The sequence below is a fragment of the Gallus gallus genome, chromosome 2 (assembly GCF_016699485.2).
Source record: "Gallus gallus isolate bGalGal1 chromosome 2, bGalGal1.mat.broiler.GRCg7b, whole genome shotgun sequence".
NCBI lineage: Eukaryota > Metazoa > Chordata > Aves > Galliformes > Phasianidae > Gallus > Gallus gallus.
Genome location: NC_052533.1, coordinates 102552576 through 102576920, shown reverse-complemented (window position 1 = coordinate 102576920; position 24345 = coordinate 102552576). Strand labels below are relative to the sequence as shown.

General features: G+C 44.0%; 2 protein-coding genes across 10 annotated transcripts in view; one reads left to right on the top strand and one right to left on the bottom strand.

Moving 5' to 3' along the window:
- Window positions 1–24345, top strand: part of TMEM241 (transmembrane protein 241) — a 99928-nt gene that overhangs the window by 62413 nt on the left and 13170 nt on the right. The gene's annotated exons all lie outside the window — the stretch shown is intronic.
- The window catches only part of CABLES1 (Cdk5 and Abl enzyme substrate 1), a 68505-nt gene continuing 48644 nt past the window's right edge, over window positions 4485–24345 (bottom strand). For all 4 annotated transcript variants that reach the window (XM_015278006.4, XM_025147894.3, XM_025147895.2 and 1 more), the window contains 6 exons: window positions 22675–22774; window positions 21001–21157; window positions 19986–20089; window positions 10208–10314; window positions 9070–9277; window positions 4485–7575 (listed from right to left, as the gene is read on the bottom strand). In XM_015278006.4, the coding sequence (XP_015133492.2) occupies window positions 7435–7575; window positions 9070–9277; window positions 10208–10314; window positions 19986–20089; window positions 21001–21157; window positions 22675–22774 (817 nt within the window). In that variant the 3' untranslated portion in view covers window positions 4485–7434. The remainder of the gene's footprint in view (window positions 7576–9069; window positions 9278–10207; window positions 10315–19985; window positions 20090–21000; window positions 21158–22674; window positions 22775–24345) is intronic.

Sequence of the window (24345 nt, the reverse complement as noted above, 5' to 3'; positions counted from 1 at the left end):
AGAGCACACTCTTACAGAACCAACGGGGTCTTATGTTGGTCTCTCTGAAAGACTTCACGGAATCTCTTCATGGCGAATTCTTTCGTCAGCTGGAAGTTCTCTTGCCTTAATGGGAAGGTACAGAGTACTCCGAAATATTTTTGACCATTCCAAAAATATAATTCCAGCTATAGAATTCTGACATCATTTTCCATGTGATGGTTTAAAAACAAAGAGTAGTGCAAGCCCATGGCGTGAGATTTCAGCTGTAACATTCTTCAGGATCTTGGAGTTTTGGGTGGGTTTTGTTCTGTTGTTTTTTTTTTCAATCTAACCCATTCAGTTTCCACATCGTTATACTGGGTCCCTCTCCTCCTATATTCTATAGTACACTTATGTAAATAACCACAGTTATAGTTGTGCTAAGTATTTTTAACTTTCTGGCTCAATTATCCAGTAAAATGCAAAAAATAAATGATATGATGGCAGCACTGTTATAAAATGAATCAGAATGCTTTTCTTCTATTTCTCTCTCTTTTTCCCCTTTAAGAAGCCCATTGCTAGGATCTGAGGTCATTTGCACACTGAAAAACCTCTTCTCTGCCCAGTGTAGATGGGTTCCCAGGTCATCCTGTGCCCTGATGGGCTTCTTCAGCATCTGATGGGGATTGGAACTACATAAACTTTAAGATCCCATCCAACCTAAGCTATGATAAGACCTTCTATGATAAGACCTTCAGCAAAGGTTGCTGCTATGACTTCTGTCTCTCCTCATCAACTTGCTTCAACGTAAATGCAGAACGGCATTGCTGGGACTCCCATGGCTTTCTTACCTCCGGATGAGTATATAAGCAACAGGGAGGCCCAGGTTTCACCAGGTATGTCTCAGACCTCTAAGAAATTAAGGAGAGAGTAACTTTGATGGTTAGCAAATTTAACAACACGGTGACAGCCCTCTCATTGTATGCCTTCAGAGAACAGACTTTGCAAAGTGCCTGAACACCCCACAGGTAGGGAACAGCTCTGCCTCGCAGCCCCGTGGCCTTACAGACTCCCATGCTGCCTTCCTTTGTCTTTCTAAGCAAAGATCTTCTTTGAGTCACAGGCTGCCATTTTATTTAGTATTTGCCCCTAATAACTGAGTTGCCACCATCAATTAAATTCACCAGATATTTTTCTTCCTGGCCTCCTGCAGCTTTAATCTGAAACTTTCCAATTTCCTGTCCATGGACACCATCACGGCCTGAACAGAGTCCAACTTTCCATTAATGGACGCAGCAGGCTTTTAAAATAAATCAGATGAAGGGCGGGGACCACAGCCCGGATGCCGTGTGAGAGTCAGCCAGACTCAACCCAGCATTAGGCCAATATCTTCCTGCTTTACTTTGGGGTTGTTGAAATAATAAAAGGTAAACCAAAAGGAAAAAAAAATAGCTGAACAACAGCAGTGAGTGAAAAAGCACCTGAAAGACACCTGAAAGACATAAAAGAGGAAAAAGGATCTGAAAAGAGGATTTAGGAGCTCTTAAGACATCTACACAACAAGTAATTTGTACTGTGATGCCTAAATGTTCCGTAGTACCTCTGATGTGGTGGCTTGTGTGCTCTACTGACTGGTAGGGCTGTGACTTTGCTCAGTATCATTCAGGTTAGACAACACTAGAGGTTGGGTACTGGGCATGAAATAGTTACTGTCTCTTCTGCCTAGCTTGTCGTCTAATTCAGCTCCAGTCTGTGCAGCAATAAGGTGTTATACAGGCTGCTGTGGAAGGCAAGTGACAGCTGATGGAGTCCTGGGTTCAGAAAGTATCAATGGACTTTGAAAGCGGTCATGGGAGAGGACAACCTGGCAGCTCTGGCTTTGGCTTGGTGAACACTGCAGTCATTACCCATGGAAATACTCCAGGTTCTGATCGTCTTCCAGTCTGCACGACTTGCTGCAGAGGGATGTTACTGGGCAGCTGGGGGGGTGCGCTACAAGAGAAGGCAATTAAATATTGAGCTCTCAGAAGTACTCTCGGCATAGCTCTTGGATGGTGTGCTTTTGAGAGATGTACAAGTGAACAACATGCATTTATATGAATTGTTTTTGCTTATAAGCTTGAATTGTTCTAGTTTTGGCTAGAAAAATATGCACACAAGAGAGAGAGGTGGAAAAAAAGTGCTGATCATAGAATCCTAGAATGGTTTGGGTTGGATGGGACCTTAAAGCCCACCCAGTCCCACCCCGTGCCATGCATGGGCAGGGCTGCCACCCAGCAGCTCAGCTGCCCAGGGCCCCATCCAACCTGGCCTTGAGCGCCTCCAGGGATGGGGCACCACAGCTTCTCTGAAAGGCCACAGTGAGGTCTTCCCAAAAGCCTTCTCTCCTCCAGGCTGAACAACCGCAGCTCCCTCAGCCTTTATTCAGAGGAGAAGTGCTGGACTTTGTCCATGTGAGAAGTCTAAATCCCGCCTCAGTGTTTCCTTAAAATGCTTGTGCTCTCTGAGGAGCTGTGGTGCAGTTGGTTTGTGGACTGCAACGTGGGAGATCATGACTGTCTCACTGTTGGCCAAACCAGGCTGCTGATGAGGCTGTGCTTTCACCTGTGGAAGCAGGGGCATGAGGAAGGTGCCTGAGGCTCAGCATTTTGGCTGGAGGCTTTCTTGAGAGCAGGGACTTCCCAGGCTGGGCCGTGGGGAGGGATGGGAGAGGCATTGTGTTCCAACCGGGCAATGCACCTCGGCTGGCAATAATTCCATCATTTCCGTTCTGAGTGGGATGCGAACAATTTGGAAATAAAACCCTTCTATTTAGCTTTTTAAAACTTTGCAGATAGGAGGTTTCTGCACTAGTATCTTCTAAATCTTTCTAAGCTAAAAATACCATCAGGCTTCTTTGGTTACCAGCAGAAAACAGCGACAGAAACCACAAGCTCCCATTGTTTTCAGCAGATCTGTAATTTTGTTAACCGTTCCTCCCTCCCTTCAGCGGAATTTCAGGCTGTTCATCTCTGCAGTTCTTCCACATCTGTTCTTGGTAGTATATCATCTCCTCTCCCCATCTGGAGTGGCTGTTTCTTCGGGACATGGGCCTGGCCGCCCTGCTCTGGGCGCCCCAGCTGGAGCGGGCCCGATGGGCCCAGAGGTGCCTTCCTACCTCAGCAACTCTGTGGTCCTCCCTGTTGCTTTGGAAGGTCCGCAGGCCATCTGCCAGGACTACAATCCCACTCTTTCCCAGTAGCCACTACTGTTTCTAGTGAACGAAAGCTCTCCTTCGGGCACATTTGGACCAGAGGTCTACAGCCGAGGCACCGAGTCTGGGGCTGCAAGGCCTCACAGTGCAGCCAGTGGGTAGGAACGAGGTTTCATAGAGCCCTCTTTCTTTGTGTACAAGCTTCACCAAAGGGATGTGTCTGAAAACTCTTTTCCCCTTTCCTTTCTCCTTTTCTACAAAGTTTAAAATGGCAGATGGATGAACAAATGAAGTTCAGGTCCTCCTCTCACACCCCCGCCCCTTCCCCAAAGGCGCAACCTGGGACAGATTTCAGTCTCAGTGGTGAAGTTGGCACTACTGTTGCTGTGAATGCTCAGTCTCTCACTTCTCTAAACAACTTTTACCTTCTTTAATTTTTTTTTAATGTTGTTTTAGCATTTTTAATGTGGAGACTGTTGCCAAAATCTGCTGGCATCGTGGGAAGGTGTTATCTTCTAACAAACTCCTCTGCCTCCAGCAAAGAGGCTCTGTATCATGTGGTTGAAGCAACTAGCTGATGTTAATTCATTTCAAGTCATTACAGACTACTCCAAAGATGCCACTGGCATTTGTGAGTTGCTTTGGAAGATGATTAGCAAAGCACTCTGTATATTCGTACTTTCTGGGGCCCGTGTAAATCAAACTGCCGTTCCCAACACCACAAATACCAATTTGCAATTATGGGGCTCTGTGGAATACAGACAGCTATGGGTATGGGGTAGGAAACCAAACCTTTGAAAACCGTTTATTAAAGTGAATGTGGAATCATAGAATGGTTTGGGTTGGAAGGGATCTCAAAGACCGTCCAGTCCCAACCTTCCTGCCACAGACAGAGTTGCCAGGCACTAAATCAGGCACTAGATCAGATTTCCCAGGGATCCATCCAACTGGGTCTTGAACCATCCAATGCAAAGCACAATACATGGGCGCTGTCTGGTGAGAACACCTGGCCTAACCAGACCCAAGTATGTGCTGGATTTAGGGAGTGTCAGAGGTGGAAAAGATGGCTTGAATACTAGTAGATGATAGATAATTGTGTTCAGTGTCCAAAGCTGTCGTTCTGGCAGCCTGCTATGTGCACTACAACTGGTACGGAGATGGCTGCGAACCTGAATAACAGCTGGGCTAAGCCTAAGTAGCATATCCCAACCTCTCCAATTAGGATTGAGGAATCTACAGGAGATGAATGTCTGGAGATGCCCAGGCCTTCCTAATTAGCAGCTTTATGTCCCAGAGGAAGACAAAACCAGAACCATTTGACACATCCAGATGAGAGAACGGAGTAATTTTACTGACTGTCACTGGTGGAAAAGAGTCTGGGTTGTTCAATTTTTTTTTTTTTTTTAACTTTTATTTATTTTTTCTAGAAAAAGCAAAAAACTCTGCATGGTAGAGTGTATGGTATGCAGTTTCAAAACAGAACAGGTGATATGGAATGGATGATTTCCCGAACTACTTGAAGTTGAATCTAAAATCATTTGTAAATCAGCACTCGTTACCATGTAAGACAAAGGCAAACAATCAACTTTTGTTTGTTGTTTGGTACAGATTTCCTCTATCACTTCAGCCTGAATTTTCCCAGGGCTCGGGAGAAAAGGGGGCACACGCTGCCCGTTGTCCTAACCATCATTGTACTGACCACGCTTTGTGCTTTGAGATCTAGCATCATATGGCTTTATATACGTTCCTAAGTGAACAGTGCAACATTGCCACCATCTTAAGTGTTTATTCCACTTTGGAACTGTAACTGAACATCACTCCAAAACCCTTTCCCGCCCCCAAAACAATGACAACAATGACAACAAAAAGCAGAGGGTCTCCAGCAATCAGATTTCCTCCCAGAAATCTGTGTAAACTGTGGATCGGGATTGGGTAGCAGCACAGGAGACAAAAGATGTGACAGCATGATTCAATAGCGTCTCTAAAGACTACTGTAAGACTGCCATTCTTTAGTCCGTATCTTGCAATCACAATTTGCTTTTTTTCCCTGCAATACTCTAAAGCAACATTAAAAAAAAAATAATAAATCAAGACTCAAAAGCACAAGGCAGAACCTTTGCAGAAGGTCAAGCCTCCTCTTAGCTTTGAGCAGTCGCCGTTGGGAACAGATCTCTGCCACCAGAAGCAAATCTTGAATGTATATACATGATTGTGGTGGGGGGGCCGCAGCCGAGGACGGAAGGCCCTGGGGCAGATCTGCTGACCGCAGTGGTCTGCAGACAGCTGCCGTGCTGCCGTGGGCACTCGGCCCTTCTCCTCGTGGGCTGCTGGGGCTGGGAGGCAGTGGGAGTGGGGGGCTGCGCTGGGGAGGGAAGCGCACACTTTTCTGTTCATCCAACCCCAGTCCCGTTGGAATGTATCTAATCAGTAATTAGATAAGTATTAGTAATAATTGTAAGCCAGCACAGTGAGCCTCCCCCTTAAAATGGAGGGAGAGCAACAGCATCAGACGAATTCCCATTTGTCCTGACACATTTCACATACCCTTTCCAGATCCTAGAGAGCGATCGTATGCAGGCATTTTTCGTACTAGAATTTAAAGGAGTCGAAGCTGGTAAAGAAACTGGATGTTTCCTGGCCTAACCAAAGGAAGTAATAAAACCGGTTAAAGGAAGAGTGAAAGAAAGTAAGCATTAGTGTGTGTACATCCTCTGACACGTCCCACCTCTCAACGTTCTGCTCACAAGCCCTTCCCATACTCTGAGCAAGCACTCCCCAACTTACAGAGGTAAGGCTTCAGCTACAATCTCACGGTTGAGATTTATTTAAAAGATATCAAAAATGTGAAGATTTGACTGTAGAGGATCTGCGTGGGGCACGTGGAGGGCAAGGCCTGGGAAGTGATCCCGTGCAGGAGGAGATTGGACACGGGTGCGAAGCCCAGAATGCCACCGGCTGAGTGATGCCCGTGAGCACAGCACAGTGTGCACACAGCAGCCTCTGGGCATCCAGTCAGAGCCGTGGGAGTTGCAGGAAGGCTTCACGTGAAACTCCAGTATCGAAATGCCGAAAGGAACGGGACCCTTAACTTAAATGGGTGCTGACTGTAGGTTTTGCACAGTCAATTTTCATTAAGAAAACAGAAGTTGAACAACAGCTGATGCCCCTGCTGTTGGAGCCTTAACACACCTGTCATACTGCTGAGCCCTACTTTTAGTTTTTATTTTTTAATAAAACACTGTTTTAAGATACAGCACAATAAATGTGCTTATTATGCACTCTAACATAGAGCACAGAAATACAACACTACAGAGTGCAAGTCTTAACCATCTCCACAGTGGGAAAAGTGCGAAGGTTAAAAATAAGCATGTGGCTTAACACAAGATACTTTTAAAAAACATGACATGGAAATCTCATACCAATGCTTTCACCTTTATCACAAACGTGACTGAAAACTTATGGTCAGCTGCTGATCCTTCTCTCCTGATTGATAGTAGTGTGATCCTTTCAAAGGTAAGATGTCGGAAAGATCAGAGAATTAGAGAACAATAAAACGAGCGTCCAAAAATGATCCCATTTACCACTTTTCCAGTAGTTATGCTTTTCAAGAAGTAAACACGTAAAGGTCACCTTGATCTTCCCCCTCAGTAACTGATACGGGCTGAAACAGCAAAGCCACCCACATGGACACAGGTCAGGTCTGCATCGCGCGCACACACACACATCTACACACAAACACCCCACAGGAAAAAGTGCACTTTCAATTGCTGATACAAAAATAGATTGGCACATTCTTTTTGACACAGTGAAGATATCCTCTTTAAAAGCTTTGTCACGACGTTAAGGAGTCCTTTTGCGAGTTGCAGCAGGTCTGTAGAAAAAAGCACTATGAGAATGCACTCAAGTGGGCTTTCAGGGTTTGTGTGATTGACAGAGGGGTGGTAATGGAGGCTGCCCCCTCAGGCTTTTGTATGACTGATGACGGGCAGCTTGTAGGTCCGCAGCCCCCACTGGTAGGTCAGTTGCCATCCAGTTTCAGCACGTTAACCACGTACCAACATCTCAGTCTCCACCTGCTTTGAGAAAGGAACGACGTGTAAATTTGTCAAAGCTGAGTCTTACGTCAACGCAGTGTTTCCCATCAGTTGGTGAAAAAACTGGTTCGGAGAGGGAGAGTGTGAAGTGTTAGGGAGTCTGATTTTGCATTTCCAGTAGTAACTGCAGCTCAGGAGAGCCAGGTGGGAACAGTCCGGAGTCCCTTCCCGGCAGGGCAGCCAGTGCTAGGAGTTCTGGATCAAGCGTCTGTAGTGCGGCATCACTTCGTGCTCGGGAAGGTGGAGAGCAAACTCCAAGGCCACCAGCACTGGGAACTCAAAGGCAATCAGCTCTCGCCTGTTCAGCCGGAACTTCTCTTCCAGTTTCTGTATCAACAGCCCAGGGAAAAAATGAGAAGGACTTTGTCAATGAGGATTTGGCTTTCTAGTGCTTTCTTACAGATGTTAATTCACGCTTGCACCTAAGTGTGTGCCACTGCTTCCTACTGATTTCTTACTGGGGAGGTGGTTTACAAAGTTCAGCCAGACTCGCTATCTCTGACGTTTGTCATTTCACTCATTCCTGCTCTGGCAGATACATCTTCTAAAGATCACAGTGATTACCAGCACAGGAAAAGAAACACCTCGCTTTGTGCAGTCACTTGTGTAGTGGAATACGTGCACCTTGGAAGTGCCCACAGAATTCCTCTCTGCTTGAAATCACAGATTTTGTTTCCAGCACTGCACTGTTACAACACCCTGTTAGGGAAATTATTTACGCTACAATTAGATACATTTGACCGTAATGCCTCAGAGGCAAAAAGTGTCATCTACAACAACTCTAAGTACAGCGTATATTAGAAACTGCTATTCCCAAAGGAGATTAGATAGATTTCATACTTGCTTTCTGCTGTACTGTACTAAACCTTCCATCTGTTCTGCTGTTCTCACTGGATTTGGATGCTAGGAGAAGGCAGTCAGCTCTTCAGAAATACTCTCCCCTGCTGCACTCCTATGACCTCCCTTGGCTTGCTGCTTTGTTGCCCACTTGATCTAATGGAAACCTCCATGTGACTTAAGGGCGGACCAGTGATTCAGAATTGGCGGATCTTCCAGCTTCCACTCAGTTTACTTTTTCCTGGCTATTTGAAGAATATTCTAATAAACTGACTATCAGACCAGCTCTGTGACTGGGGCAGGAGGACATGAGTCCAATTCTGCCTCCAATAGAGTTCCCATGTCTCTTGAAGTGAGTTGGTTGTCCTCCGCTCTGAGACTGATTTTCTGTTGTGTTAAACCAGATTGGTGTCTCAGTGCTTGCAAACGTACTACAAAATAAGACACCCCTCTGTTTCTTAACTCTTTAATATGGAGTGGGTAGAAGACCAAACACCTTCTTCCACAAAAAAAAAAAAAAAAAAAGTTAGGGTGAAGTATCTAATAGAAACCATACCCACTTGCCCTAAAGCTTAACTTGATGAATATAATACAAATTGGTAGTCTGTTAGATTTCTTCCCAAGTGACTATCTACATTTAACTTTCAAAGAACAGTCTTTACTGACACTCTTAAAAATAAAACTGAAAGCAGAATGAATTTCCTGAAGGTTAACTTTTGACTTGTATTGACAGAATGATAGTGAGATATATCTCGGACCTCAAAATATCCGACACCAAGGGTGTTCAATCACATCAAATGGGTTTCTTGGTCCTCTGCTATGACACTGATCACTCCTACTTCCCCATCCATGTAAAATAAAGGAATGCAGTTAGCTGGAGAGCTGAATACCTAGAGGAAAGCGTGACTACTGATAAGCAGGCCTGTATATACCGTGCACTGGCACTTAATGCAGAGAGAATACCGGAACTGTATGGATACCTACATCTATAAGATGCTTGACTTCGTGTTTTCTGAGGTCACTGCCAATTTTGGCTGCTAAAAGAACACAGGCTCCAGCACAAAGCTTTCTATTCTGCTTGTTCAGCTTCCCCTTGAGAGCGAGCTTCTCAAAGTAGACAAAGGCCATGGCTACCGTGGGCTCTTCAAAACCACATTCTTCTTGAGCAAGCTTGCGCATTTCTCTCTTCAAGCTGAGTAAAGAGATCAGACAAGTATGCTGTGAACTGCATGTTAAAGCATTACTCATTTCACCATAAGAGTCATTACTTCAGAGATTCCTGCTTAGTCAAATGGAAAGGAAAAGTGCAATTTACTGGGCAGGTATGTTTATGCTCTATTTTGGGGACACACTGTATCGCTTGTTTTGACTTAATCCTTTCCCTCCAACAGACAGTTGTATCAAACTGCAGAAGTAACTGAAGAGCTTTGACATTTTTTTGTGAAAATATTTCGTTGGAAGTCTTAAGCTATACATAATTTATATAGTAACAATAATATACATAGTAACAATGGATTGCTTGCTTGTGATCTATATGCAGCCTTGCAGTTGGTTATGATTGGTCAAATCCAGACTTGCTATGCATTGCAGAACTCTGTAGTAGTTACAGAGCAATAGGAATCAGTATCTTTCTGGCCACTTCAGTCACATTAAATCACCATTACTTCAGTAGGTACGGACTGCTACACTAGAAACAGTGACAAAATACTACAACTCTGCAGTAAAACTCATCACTTGTTTTGCTTCTGGCCATGCTCTTTGCACAAGAAGCAAAAATCAACATTTCTCCCTCTTCATTATCTTCCTAAGCTAAGGGCCATAAGTCTGAATTCTTCTTTTGTACTATTTTTTCTGGATCTGATAGCATAGTGCAAGCACAGCTCACATCCTCATCCTCTTATAGGCAAAGCTTGACACCTGAGTGGTACATGTTTGCATAGTCCCCTATCTTGTTTTCTCAGCCCACTCATCAAAGCAATCATCTGACTTATTCTGCACCTTTGCAGGTCACTGCTCCTGGAAAATCAATCAGTGCTGTGTGTCTCTTCATGTACAACAGCAATTGCACTGCAACGTGAGACAGCCGTATTATGTTGCAGCCATACCGAGCTTTGCAACCTACCTTCTTATTTTACTGAGGGTTAACTTGATGTGAGGGAACTTCTCCTTAAACGTCTCGTTCATGTCCTTTTTGAGATCTGATGGCTTCACATAGTCTATGACTGTGGTCTGCAACACATGGTTGAGAGAAAATCATTCATGTAGTTTATAACAAACAAGATCACTCAGTCCCTGCGAGCAAGAAATACCATACAAGCACCAGTCAAGTCTTAATGATTTCAGAGACAGGAAAAATGAAGTCTGAATTAAGGTAACAATTTGCTTGCAACTGCTCCATCAGAATGGGTGACCTGAAATCAGAGATGAGTGTTCAGCACAAACCCTGAACAGCACATACCTTATTATGAGCCTTGCAAATACTGCTGAGAATGAGTGTAAGCCAAATGTGGGTGGATAAAACCACATTACAATTCTTGCTAAGCCAAAGTAAGTTATCACAGTAATTGATGTGATGACCTGACTTTGTGTGTGGCTCTGAAACATACTGCCAGTCTCAAACTGATTGCTCAAAGGAACTGCTGGCACAAATTCTTGACTACTGTATCCTAGATTTATGACAAAATAGGTAATTGGCCTAAATTAAGTAATTCAGTAGAAAGGAATATAGTAACACTCTCGAAAGCTACATACTAAGTAAACAGAAACACTGAGTTAGAACAACATTAAAAGTGTACAGCCTATTTCCTTTACCTCGAGATTCCTGTTCTTCTTCATCATCCCTGGATGTGTTTAAAAACTGTCTGGATGTGGTGCTCAGGGACACGATGTAGAGGAGGGTTGTTAGAGTTAGGGTAGTATGGTTAGGTTGTGGTTGCACTTGATCATCTTTAAGGTCTTTTCCAACCTGAGCAAATCTATGATTCTATGATTTTTTTCTCATCCCCTTAAGAATTTCTTTATTTAGTAGAGGGTCCTCCTGGCCCATCCTGCGTGCCAACAGCAGCAGCAGCTATGGGCGTGCAGCACTTCTCTCATTCCTTCAGTCTTCATGCAGAAAACACCTTGCCAAAACCATCTGCCACCACTCACTTGGCCTGAAACTATCAGCCAAACAACAGCAAACCCTTCATTTTAGTAATGTGCCAACTCTCTTCCTGGCTTTGGCTGTTCTGACCTTGTACAGAAGCACGGAAGACAACACATTCTCCAAGTATCCAGCTCCTGGTTTGTCTTTCCCTTCTAATTTCTGTTTATGGTTGAACTACATTATGTTAACTGTAAACAAAGAGAGGTAGAAAAAGGCATGCAAAACACACCATGTTATGCCTTTATAGAAGAATAAACCTCCCTGTATTATATACTCATGGGAATCAAAATCAGCCAAAAAGATCCAACTGAATATGCTTTTTTTTTTCTTTCTTTTTTTCCCCAGTAATCAAATATGGAAGGGTTTGGGGATGGGAGAATATAATGGCTTTGGAGAGCAACTGGACAGCTCTTGTTATCTGATTACATCCATGGCTGGATCAGATATGAGCATGAAGAAGAGCAAAAGGCAACTAACTTGTCCTGCATTTTGTTTAAGACCTACGGTACTGAAATAAGGGGTAGTAACAGGAATTTAGAAGAAAGCAGACTGTGGTTCTCCCTTAAATAGCTCACAGCAGTATTTGAGGCAAACGAGCTATAATGAAGAGGAAAAAGCCAACTTCTTGGCGCATGGAGTTGTTACAGTCATACATACCTTTAACAATGAGGGCTATTCAGCTATCTGACTTGCAGTGTGAAAAGCATAATTTGTCCAGATAAATTGCTCCCCGTGACATCTTGGCAGGTAATTCTGCTAGGCGTATCAAGCACAACAGCTGCCCACTGCTAAGTATAAATGCTTGCAAGCCCCCTCTGACACAGTTACATCCTAAGCACCAATCCAAAACTTTCTCAGTAAAGAGGATGATTTATTACAAAATTCTGCCCTATGAAGGAGAGCCGCCAGTTATAAGAAACCATCAAAAAGGAGAATGCCACGACAACCTTCTACAGCCAACCCTGCTGCCCTGCATGTGTATGTACGAGCCAGAGCACAGGCCCAGGCAGTCCCCACGGTGCTCTGAAGGTAACATCCATATTCTGTCTTCAGGCCGAGGCAGGCAGCTTGCTACCATGCCTGAATAAAAGAAGAAATGTAAAGATGGAGAGGAGAAACCCTGCCCTGCTTGGGCTAGAAGAGAAAAGCATCACCTGGATGTACGGGTCTGCCTGTTGCGAGGACTAATGAAGGCAGAAGGAAGTGCAGATTTGGCTGAATGGGCAGTCTCCTGTTTGTAGGAGGCCCCACTGCAGCCCTGCAGGGCTCAGCCCTCAGCAGCTGAAGGACAAACTCTTACTGATTACCTCTCTCATTTCTTTCCATGGGACTTCGTTTCCTACTTGCCTACTCCTTGTCTTTTCTTTTTCTTTTTTCCCCAAGATGACCATCAGTTGTGTGCTTCTGATGCTTACACAGACATGCTGGGAGTTCTTCGTGATACCACAGGGATGTTCCTAGTACTGCTGCAAGAGGACTATTGAGAAAAGCTATACAGCATTATTTAGACCAGCACCATTTGCTACTTGAAATACAGAAATGTGGGTCTGTGCCTCACTCACTTATTTACAGATTCAAAAGATTGCTGAGTATAGCAAGGCTACCCTCTACTAAGTCCGAAGTTTATTTTGTATACTATCAGTGTTTTTTCGTTGTCTTGGGCAAGCCTGGAAAGAATGAGCTTGGTGCTAATTTGCAAAGCTATACCACGCCTTGTTTCAAGCTTCACTGCAAACCTAACTACTCATTGCTTGTTCTCTGTTACCACAGAGCTCCTTAGTTTTATCTTAGTTATCATCTCCCACAAAGCCACCACGGGTCTTCCTGGCAGACCTGCTCTTGGCTCCTTCCAGGTCATCATTTCCCCCTGTACAGAGGAGAACACCAAATAGCATGGATGGGTTGTGCAGGACAGGAACCACCTTGAAGAGAGAGGGCCCAAGCACCCTGCAGAGCCAGCTGGAGGGCTGCTTGCAGGTTATGCTGGCCAGCAGGCTGTGCTTGCCTCCACTTCTAGCATGTACTTTTTACATGGGCAGACAGTGATAGGACAAGGGGGAATGGCTTTAAACTAAAAGAGAGGAGATTTGGTCAGATGTCAGGATGAAATTCTTCACTCGGAGGGCGGTGAGGCGCTGGCACAGCTGCCCAGAGAAGCTGTGGTGCCCCATCCCTGGAGGCGCTCAAGGCCAGGTTGGATGGGGCCCTGGGCAGCTGAGCTGCTGGGTGGCAGCCCTGCCCACAGCACGGGGTGGGACAGGGTGGGTTTTGAGGTTCCTTCCAACCCAAGCCATTCTATGATGAGACACATATGTGATCCTGCAGCTGTCTCATGGGTACCTTATACACTGCTCTGCTTTTACCAGGGAGTCCTCTGAGCCAGCCGACTGCCAGGAGAACTGCCTGTATTTAAATATATAAATTCTTTGTAATAAAAAAGGTTCTTTAAAAAAAAAAAAAAAGTAAAGTAAAACATTCAAAGGCTTGAGAATAAGCAGACAGCTTAAACCTGAAAATGGAAAGGAGGTACAACTATTTTTAAACACAGAGATTTGTCAATTTTGTGCTGGTGATAAGGATCTGCGATAAGGATCTCCCCCCTCCAACTCTGAATACTGCTGCTTCCTGCTAGACAACAGTCTCTACGATATAAATCACAATAATGAAATCCAGATGAAAGCCAGTGTGTGCTGGTTTTGATTCATGTAACAGGGTAACAGCAGCATGTTTGAACACGCTGGCTCTAAGGCAGCTGTCTCATCTTGTCAGTGCCATGCTGGAGAGCTCAACTAACTGTCCTTATTCTCAGGAAAAGCAATTGTGCAACTGCTTTTCTTTTTTCCCACAATTTTTTTGGTAGCTGCTGCAGAAGCATGACTTGTCCCTGAGCAGTGGAACGCCCCCTGCCCAGCTGATGCCTACAGAAATGACAAATTTGGGATGCCGCCCATCAGAGGGGCAGCGGTCTCACTGCCACACCGTGCATCTACGAGGCTGTGGAGAAATCCCAGCCCCAGCTCCCCCTTCACCTGTTCAAGCATCCTCTGTCTGTCCTATCCCCCAGGCACGGCTTGCACACTGCAGCCCGCTCAGCACTGATCCTTCCATGGAGCAGGAAAGGGGATGGGCTGGAGGAAACCTCAGTGCGTGCACAAGGCCAGAAGCATGGCCAGGGTGTCCTAGTGACCCACAAGGGCCAGCTGGGACCTTACTGCTGAAACGGGAGTGCTCTGACCTTTTTGTTTGCCACCTTTTCTCCTGCTCAGCATTTCCTCTTCCTTTCCTCTTCCCTGCTTTATTTCTCTTGGGCTGTCTGGGAGTGACAAACAAAGCTGCTGTATCAAAAAGACATCACTGCAAGCATGGTAGAGTTCTGTCTGTCCGGAACAGCTCTGGATTGCCTGGACAGGAGCACCGTACAACACCGATGCTCCACATTTTATCAAGGGGTTGCAAACACTTCCCTAAAAGGAGCATGACGTTATGACATTCTTCCATCCAAATGTTCTCAATCACAGAGAACGCTATTCCCTAGCAGTTAGGCATTCTGCACTGCCAGGGCTGTCACATACACCAGCGCAGCACTGGGAATGACCCACCCTTCTCCCCAACACTCTAATCTCCCATGTTTGTAACTTCTGTCATCCAGGCTCGTCTGTCTTGCTTCTCACAGCTTGCTCGCACAGAACACGTTTCACTTTAGTATTCAGAAATACTCCTCTGTGAGCTCTGGTCACGTTCTCTGTATACAAATCTGCAGATGTATATTTTAGTTTGGTGATGGGAGTTGCACAAGACGAATGAAAGCCTTGATAGATGGCGGCTGACAGATGCCTGGACAACATGATGAATGCTCGGGCTGAGGGCTCTGCTCCGCACACTTTTTGCATGGCTGGCAGTTTTGAACTTGGAGGTTAGCTTCTGTGTTATTCACACGCATTTTCAAGCAGCTGCTTTCTCACAGGAAAGCTGTATATATAGTTTCCTAAATACGGGAGGAGGAAGGATGCCTGAAATGGTTGGAAAGACTGGCAGGACGAAATAGCGTTGAAAATAAACCCTACTTTGGCATGCTACCAGTAAAAGATGACCTAGACTTGGGTGCCTCTACCTTCCCCTTAAGAAAGGTAAAATCAGAGTAAAATAGGTGAATAAAAGGAAGTTATACAATGAATTCTCTTCAGCTGCCTTACCTCGGACCTCTGATAAATGCACTGCAGGGAGAGCAGACACAAGTCCATCAGGTTTAAGCAGACTGTCAGTAGCTCAGTGGTAAGTTCTCAACCACATAGCAGAGGAGAAGCCAGTGACTCTGTACTGCCTTAGGGCATGCCACACATGAGCTATGTAGCTGTGAACTGTCTGTAACTCAATGTATATGGAGGTGGCTAAGTATGCATATATATGGGAAATCCTGCTAGAGAAGCTTAAAACAGTCATGGAAAATAGGAGTCATTCCTTTATAATGGTAATAATAACTACACAAAAAAGGAAAAGGAAGACTAAAAGACATTTCCATTGTTAAAAAGTTACTAATTTTCGAAGGCCTTAAACTGAAATATTGAGAATTTCACAAAGCAAACCATCTGAAAACTCCTTCTTTGAGTGCATGTAAGGATGCCAGTTTATTTTATCCTTTTAACACCCCAAAATCGTTCTCAGTTAATACAGTGTTCCATTGTTACAAAATACACGCTTACTGGAGCCTCAGCCAAATATAGCATCAAATCCATACAGCACTGGCTTTAACTATGAATATATACCACCGCTGCAATCCTCTGCTCCCTGAGACTTTTGGGTACGAGGCCAGCAGCTGATAAGAAAGCAATCTGGAGATGTTTAATTTATATCTACGGAAGCAGCTCGGGGAATACGGTGCCGATGCCAAAGGCCGCTGCCTGCAAGTGGAGTACTCCTGACCTTGGTGCTCCTTGTGAAAGGCAGCAATGAGGAGCAAGAGGCTGAATGCACTCCAGCATCACGCAGGGCTTTTGTCAGACCACACGGATGGAACGGCGAGCAGTTCTAATTTTAAAACCGGATTGGAAGACCACTATCTAATAACGCAGCCTGGCTGCGCTCCACACCGGTGCTTCACTGGGCAGATGCAAGCTGATGGCCAGCCTGCTGCACGAGCCCTACAGCCTTTTCCAACACAATTTTTTTTGCTGTCAATTTGCTTTGATATAATTAAAGCAATGCACTGGAACTGTCATTAAGGACCAAAACCCAACTTCCAAGTGTATCCCTTGGACACGGATAGATGGATATTGCAGGGATTTTGTTACAAAAGGGTCACTCGAAGTCAAGTTGCTACTGATCTGGGCTTTTCCTCTTTTCCTGCAAGTCCTGGCAGCAGAGAGCAGCCATGTGAACACACTCTTGTGCTAGCAACAGAACCAGAGCCGTGGGGATTGGCCTCATGCACGCTGCACAGTGAGTTTTCTCCTCCTGCACAGAAAGCATTTCCTTCTGCTCACAACAATGCAGGAGGAGAAGGGAGACACTGCAGCACCTGGCTGCACGCCGGTTGATGTGAGACACTAGTGAAGAAGTCACTGTTCTGCCTGGTAGCTGGTGAATGTTCCTATTTGAGGGAGCTCTAAGGATCTGCAAGAATTCCTGCTTCAGCAGTATCAGCCAGGAAGACATCTGTTAGCCATGACATGATGTTTCCCTCCCCCCACCTCCCCCAGCATGAATTCTTCTACCTCTTTCTGTTTATACTGCAGCAGAGCTCGTCGACTCTCCTACAAAGTCAGTACAAAGGGAAATAATTTCTCTGGGGTAGACCAGAATTTACATATGGCTAATGCAATTAACAGAAGCAGTGGGGTTTGTGCTGGACAATTGTTTAAACTGCCTTTTCTGATTTGTTCATCAGGCTGTTTTTGGGCATCACTTTTAGAAATGCAACGGGGAAGTGCACGGCCTTTAAAGCCAGGAACTTTGCTGCAAAAAAATAAAGAAGACCGATCCAAAAGCACTTTTCCTTCCCCACAGCTATCTTAGAAGAGGAAGCTCTGCTATTCCTGGGAACCAGCTGAGGACTTGCAGTTAAAAATGCTCTGCAAATTGGCACTAATTCTGCTGACCATAAAGCCAACGTGAGTGATCCAGTCACAAAACTGGAGGGATCAGCATGTCCCACAGGCTCAAGTGCTAACTGCACTTATTTCAGACTAAAAGCCAAGCAGGACCACACATTTTGTCTGTCTTATGCCTCGGGATAAAGCCTGCAGTATTTATGCAAGCAGAATTCATGTAAATCTCAGTAGTGTTGTAGCAGAGGAGCGATCCTGGCCTGCAAGCAGATGGTGGGTTCTCAGGTGCCCTATCTGTGCATTCAGTGATTCTACAGCCAGCAGCACCATGCAAATCTGTTGCAGCTCAGCATCTAACACACTGTTTGTTCACATCCTCGTCACTCACCTTCCTCTGCTAATTGCTCTGACATCTACGAGGAGGGGGAAAACCCAACAGCTTGCAGCTGCCAAACATTAATGTTAAACGTTGGCCAAGAACTGAAACTTCAATTACAAACTGCAGCTCTCCACACACAGTGCTGACACCGGAGCTGCTCTCAGCTGCTCGGGCGCTCGTGGGAGGCAGCAGCTGAAGCACTATTCCACTTGGGGCCACAGGTTGCTTGGAGCTCTGTACAGCAGGATGACAGCACTGTGGTCATTTCACAGAATATTTTTATATCTGGGAAAGAAAACGCCTTGAAATTGCAGCCTGTTATGCTCCTGTTCACACCAGTGTGAACTGCAGGGAGTGGCAACACAAGCTGAGCCCAGATAGCATAAGATGGACACAATACTAACCAACTCAATGCATGCAACCCAAGCTGTCAAAGCCTGTTTAAACCTGCAGGCTCGCGGGACACTCCAGCATGACCTTTCCTCCCTTCTGTCAATAAAGGAAGCACCAGCCCCTTGTGAAATCCCTCAGCCAAGTGCTGAAGAACAAACACCCGCTCCTTGGTTCCTTGTCAAGCTCCTGCATTGCATCACAGCAAAATCTTGGATCTTGGACAAGAAAGCTCTTGGCTCGTGCCAGCCATTCCCACCATCCAAAGAAACACAGCACTTCATTTCCTTCTGTCTGTTCTCAGATCAGTGCCTTCCTTCAGAAGGAACAAACAATGACAATGATATTAATAGTCACCCTTGAAGATCGCTTTTCACCATGAGTGTATCTAGTTATACATCTCTCACAGGGGAAAGCCCCAGCCAGCTGACCACAATACAAGCACAGTCACAGACCTCAAAATGTTGTGGTTCACTGGTGTATGTAAAAGAAGGGCCACATACCCAACCATGTCTGTCTCAAGCCAAGTAGAGATGGCCTCAAAGACTTTGGGTGACCTTAGTGGACTCAAATTGGCTGGAGCATGCTTCCAGCCTGAAGAAGGTTGGAAACATAACCATGATTGCTAAGCTACGTTCATTTTGGATGCCAGTTAACAACATTTTTCTGTTTGATGGAAGACAGCTCCCTGTCCACGACAATAACCATATTTAAACCTAACAAATATCTTCCCAGCCAGATGCAGCTAACAAAAAGGGTGACACTTTGTGGGTTGCCAGCCAAATGTAAGTTGACAACCTTAAAAGTAAAACTGGCTGAAAGTAAGCTAAGAACTGACTGAACTTCTCACTTGGTTTGTAACCCAAACGCAGCCTCAGAGCTCAGTGAAGCCCTTCTGTGCAACAGACAGAGCAAGGAGACTGGCTACAATCTATGTGACACATGTAAAATACATTTATATTCAAGAAGGTGCACCTAGCAATATTATTATCAAGTAAAGACCAGTTAGGGTGCAGAAGAGAACCTGCAAAGACTGTATCTTTAAATACACCAGCAGTTTCTTTGTTCCAAGTGAGAATGTGAATGACACTTCTGACTGCAACATTTCAAATCCTATCCTATTTGTATGTTGGTTAAGAGTAATAGTAAGTAACCACTTTGAAAAAAAAAAGAAAAAAAAGAATTAAAAAAAAAGATAACTAGCTTTTCCCCACTGTCTAATTCTGCTTTGGATGTCTAATTCAGACAGATACATGCTCACGTGCATGGAACTGCACCACACCCTGCAACGTTACTGCCAAAATAGCACACGGAATTCTACCAAGTTGGTGCAACTGCAAAAAGGCTACAGAAGTCTCTCACCACAGAAAACACTGAGTTAGAGCAGAGATCGAGGAACAGTTAGGAGTCTGCTGCATTACAGCTTTGGAGATGGTGAAAAACACATATTCTGCTCATAATTGCTGCAATGAAAGGAAGGACTATCCCATAGTGAAGTAAATACCTGGGAAACACAGGCTATGCAAGACACCGAGGTTCTATTCTGATGAGGGAATGATAAGCATCAAAATACAATGCAGTTTCAAGACTTTGGAAAAACCCTAATGGGCATTCTCCTATTTTGTAATAGATGCCAGTTAGAGGAAGTATAAATTTTCCTCTGTATGAGAGAGAATGAACGCATTGTTCAACAAGCCTTTCATCTAAAACATTTATGAAACACAGCGGTAACAAAAGCATTTACTGTTGTAATACTTCCACAAGTTTGTTTTTACATGTCCCAGTAAGTAACTGTCAGAACAAAGCATTTCAAACAGCTGTTATTAGTAGATTAAAAATAATAATAATCTTCTTAAAATGCAGCCAAATGCAACCTCAACGTTCTAAATGCTGTTACCGACATTTACCTATGCTACACCTAGTTTTGCATATCACTTACCATATATGAAGGAAATATTAAAACCCGCTTATGTTTGCCACATGGCCACTGGGGATCATCTAAAAGATTTGGGTCATATTCAACGTAGTCTCCCAGGTCACTGCCTATAAAACAACGGTAAAAATAACAAAGGGATTTATTACACCAAGAAATCTCTAGACGTAATGTTAGTGGCAAACTGTGAACTTGGTAATGCACAAAATGATCTTCATGCAGGATGTATGAAAGAGTAAAAGCATTCTGTATACGATATCAACTCTAAATACTTCAGTAATGTGTAACACAACTTGCAAAGATACAGGAGATCAAAAGCTAATTAATTACCTAGTAAATATGAACTTAGGGCTTAGGGAACTGCACAATTACTTGAAGTTCCACAATGAAGCCACAGGCCAAAAGTCTGCCAAACAACTGTGGTCCCACATACCCTGCCATGCTCAGGTGAGAGGAAAGTCAGTGGGGAAGTTTTGTTGAATTTCATTCCCAGCAACAAGTTCTCATCTGTTTATGGAGATGTTTCGATTTGTTTCATTTAACATGCTGAAGTATCTCAAGCATACAGTGCTTTGGCGTACATTTTGTGCCCAATTTTGGAAACACAGCACCTTACAGTCTAATAAAGGTCAAAAGTATGATTTACACCTTCAGCTTATGGCTATCGTGTTGCCATTGTGCGTTTTCCAAGCAAACGAAGGTGATGAGCCTTTTGTGGTAGGAAGGCACCCAAGGAGGCATGCTGAGCAGGATCAGTGGCTGGCAGTATGACGCAGAACCAGCAATTGTGTTTACTCAACTTTCCACGATCCGTAAGCCAGCTTTGCAAAACAAAAGGGAACAAGCAAGGAGAAAGACGTTCTGAGTTCTATGTTACCTACCGCATGAGACTGTATCTTGCTTAATTTAAGCACAAAAGTGACTGGCAGAGACGAAGTGTCTCTCCACCAAAAATCCTTCACTGTAATTGTCTATTGCCAGAGTACACAGATATAATAAAACAAGCTTGTTGGTAAGTTACCTGCATCGATGCTCCCCTGGGTGCTGTTAGCTCTTGCCAAAGAAAGGCTACGATGGCTTGCATTGCGGAACTGGGAGAAGGATGAGGTGGAGTCTATTGTGTTCCTCCGAGTTCCGAGAGCATTGGTTGGAAACAGGAACTGTGTATATGAAACAGTCTAAAAAGAAAGTCAGAATAGACAGATTTACTATCAGCCCAGCTGAGCAGGATCCCTCTGCTGCACTCCAGTTCGATGCAAGGGAAGCCAAATTAGCAAAGGACTTTCTGGTTTAATAGTTAGGCACAGATGAATTAACACATCACCTACACGCGCTTCAGTGTAGTCAGTATATCCATGCAAAAAAGCCTTTGAAATGCATTAATTCTTCAACAAAACAAAACCACAAACACACACACAAGCTCTAATACACTGGATTTACAAAATCCTACTCAAGGGTCAGATTTACAAATACGACAGTTTTTTCCACTGGGCCTTCTCTGTAGCAGACTTCAGCTGCTTTTTTTTTTTTTTTTTTTTTACTGAAATAGCATTCTCCTATATGGGTCCCTTAGCACACATCAGCCAGAGGCAAATCACTTGAACACCTCTTAACTTAAGCACTTTCTCTGGTATTTTTGTCCTTTAGGATTTGGTCTGGCAAAGTCTTACTGGTGTCATAAGGGAGCTACCAGCTTACAGCAATGGTTACAGATCATTGACTGCCTGGACTTACAGCATGGACTCCATGTGAATGAATAACTTGTGATAAAATTAATTTTAAAGCAAACAATTCCCTGCTTGCACTCTTGGCCAGTAACAGACCTTGCTTCTAGGTTTATTCAAAAACAATAACATTAAAAGGAAGAAAAAAAAATGAGTCTCAGACTCCAGACTGGTTTATGAGGAGGTCAGAACAGGTATCAAATAAAACATGTGAACCTTAATTTATTTATAAGCAGAGAGATTGTCCTCAAGAATTTACGGTCTGGGGTCTGGACTGTAACTTGGTTAGGTGAGCACACCATGTGCAGCAGCACTGACCTAGTGCCTCTAAATCCAGAAATGTCAGCAGGCTGGATAAACAAAACCATCAGAAGTAAATCAGGTTTTCAGCAAAAAAAAAAAACCCAAAACTTTTCATATACAATTAAAATAATCTTTCCTCTACTTATTTGTTTAAAATGGATCAATTTTTCCCTAAAGATTCATTAATTCCTTGTTCTATTCAAATGAACACACACTAGGATTTTGACAAACTCATCCAGTTTATGTCCTCCTGCTCCTTTGGACAAAGGATAATGTTAAGTAAGATCTATTTTATTGAATACAATTGAAAGCAAACAGAATTACAGCTTACAGCTATCACCAGATATTATTTTCAAGCTCCTAACAACACACTCTGCACTGATATCTCCTGCTAGGGCCAAGGGAACACCGAGTGATTCAGTAATGCTCTACAGACTTAGACATTGCCAGAGGCAGATTTCATCAGCAAAGTTGTTAGCAGTGACAGCTAAGACATCGACACTTTCTGAATTTCTGCTGGTCTTATTTACAGTGTACATACTGTGCTTTAACTACTCTGTCATGCCACACATTGTAATTTATTTTTACATTTGTGCTTGTTGGTAGTTATGCTCTACTTTTTCCTTACTACAAAAAATCTAATGAAGTAGGAACTGAAGCATCCCCACCTTCCCATCTGCTCCGAGCTCCACACCTTCAAGACCAATGATCTCCTTCAGACACACTCCAGTAGAATGGCACTGGCGTCCACCATCCAACTTCATGTCCCTAGGGAACAGAAACCAGAGCAGAAACAGTTCTTAGTACGCACCTCTTATTTACCTTTCATGATGCACTGCTGGAATAAGGTAGTATTAACTCAAACGCATTAATGCAAAGCACAGACCAGACCATTTCTACAGGCAGGACTGTGTTGCCTATAATATGTTACAGCAAAAGCCTACCTTGCTCCTAGTTGCACCTCAGATTCTACCTATGCTGCAAAACCTTTCCTCATCACTGGGGACACTTGACATAGCTCAGGACTGACAGGGAACTGCGAGTCCTATCAGTTTCAGATAACATCTGATAGTCTAGACATGTATCATAATAGTCTGATGCTTCTAAAATACATGCCCAAGTGACCCTACGCTGTAACGCAGAGAAGTAACAGCCCAAGTAAGCCTTCACGAGGAATTTCTGCACCTTTAAGGACAGGACTGTCTGAAGCTCAGTGTTTCTGGAGGCCTCAAAGGGAATGCAGGCCTTCCTGTCACCTGGAACAGAAAGCTGTGTTCCTGCTTTAGAAGGGCTGATGTTTTTGGCATTGCACACTCAGAGGTAAATGAGATACCTGAGGCAATCAGGCTGTACCCCATGCTTTAGCCTCACAATCAAAATGTGACTGAAGATAAAAAGGACAAAGATCAAATTTCTGCTCCACAAATGGTGACTGCATGGAACTCCAAATGCTTATATTGTGATATTTTTCTGGCTGATTTCCACCGAGGTCCAAATAACATGCTTAAAAACCACAGCAGGAGAGATGCTGACATTGAAGCTCGGAGAAGGTTCTTCATTTGACTGCTGCCCTGGGCTCATCCCTGCTTTCTTTTGCATACCCTGCTTCCTTGTCTTCACAAGTAGTCACTCATTTTATTTCTCTGAAAATTAACAACCAGTGAGTTCCCAGTAAGTCACATATCTTGCTTCTATAAAAATCCAGTGTACCTATTTGCTGGAAAACATACCTCTAAGGGAAGAGAAAACACTGTATCCATGTTTTAATCCAAACCAAGCCCTGTTAACTCACTGCCTGAGCTTCACTTCATGCAGTGTCATGTTATCATTTTGCTTCCTGATACCACATTACTGAGGGGCACAAATAATGACATAAAAATAGCTTTTTGTCAGAGGCAACAGATTAGCCTCTCTGTACTTGGGCAGAACATGCTTAAAGGAACTACATCTTCTAGAAACACATGCCAAATAGCAATAGGTCTTATCTATGAAACAGACACACAATTTGAGGAAGTCCCCAGAACAACAAAACAAAAATCTGGATTATCTTTAGTAATATCAGAATAGCTTAGGTTCCTTCCACAAGGATAATGAGGAAGAAATAATGCCATTTTAACTTTCAAAGCAAGTCACGGAGAAAACTCTCCATGCAATTAACAGAGAAGGCTCGATAGCTTTGTTAATTCATCCAACAAAAATCTGGCACCGTTTAAGGAGTCAGCGGAGCAGCTTTTCAAAACCAGAGAGGCTCTGGGGACTTAAACGAAATCAGTTCTCTGGGAGCAGAGATCAGGGTCAGCTGCAAGTGCGAGCATGCAGAGGAATGACTCCTGGACATT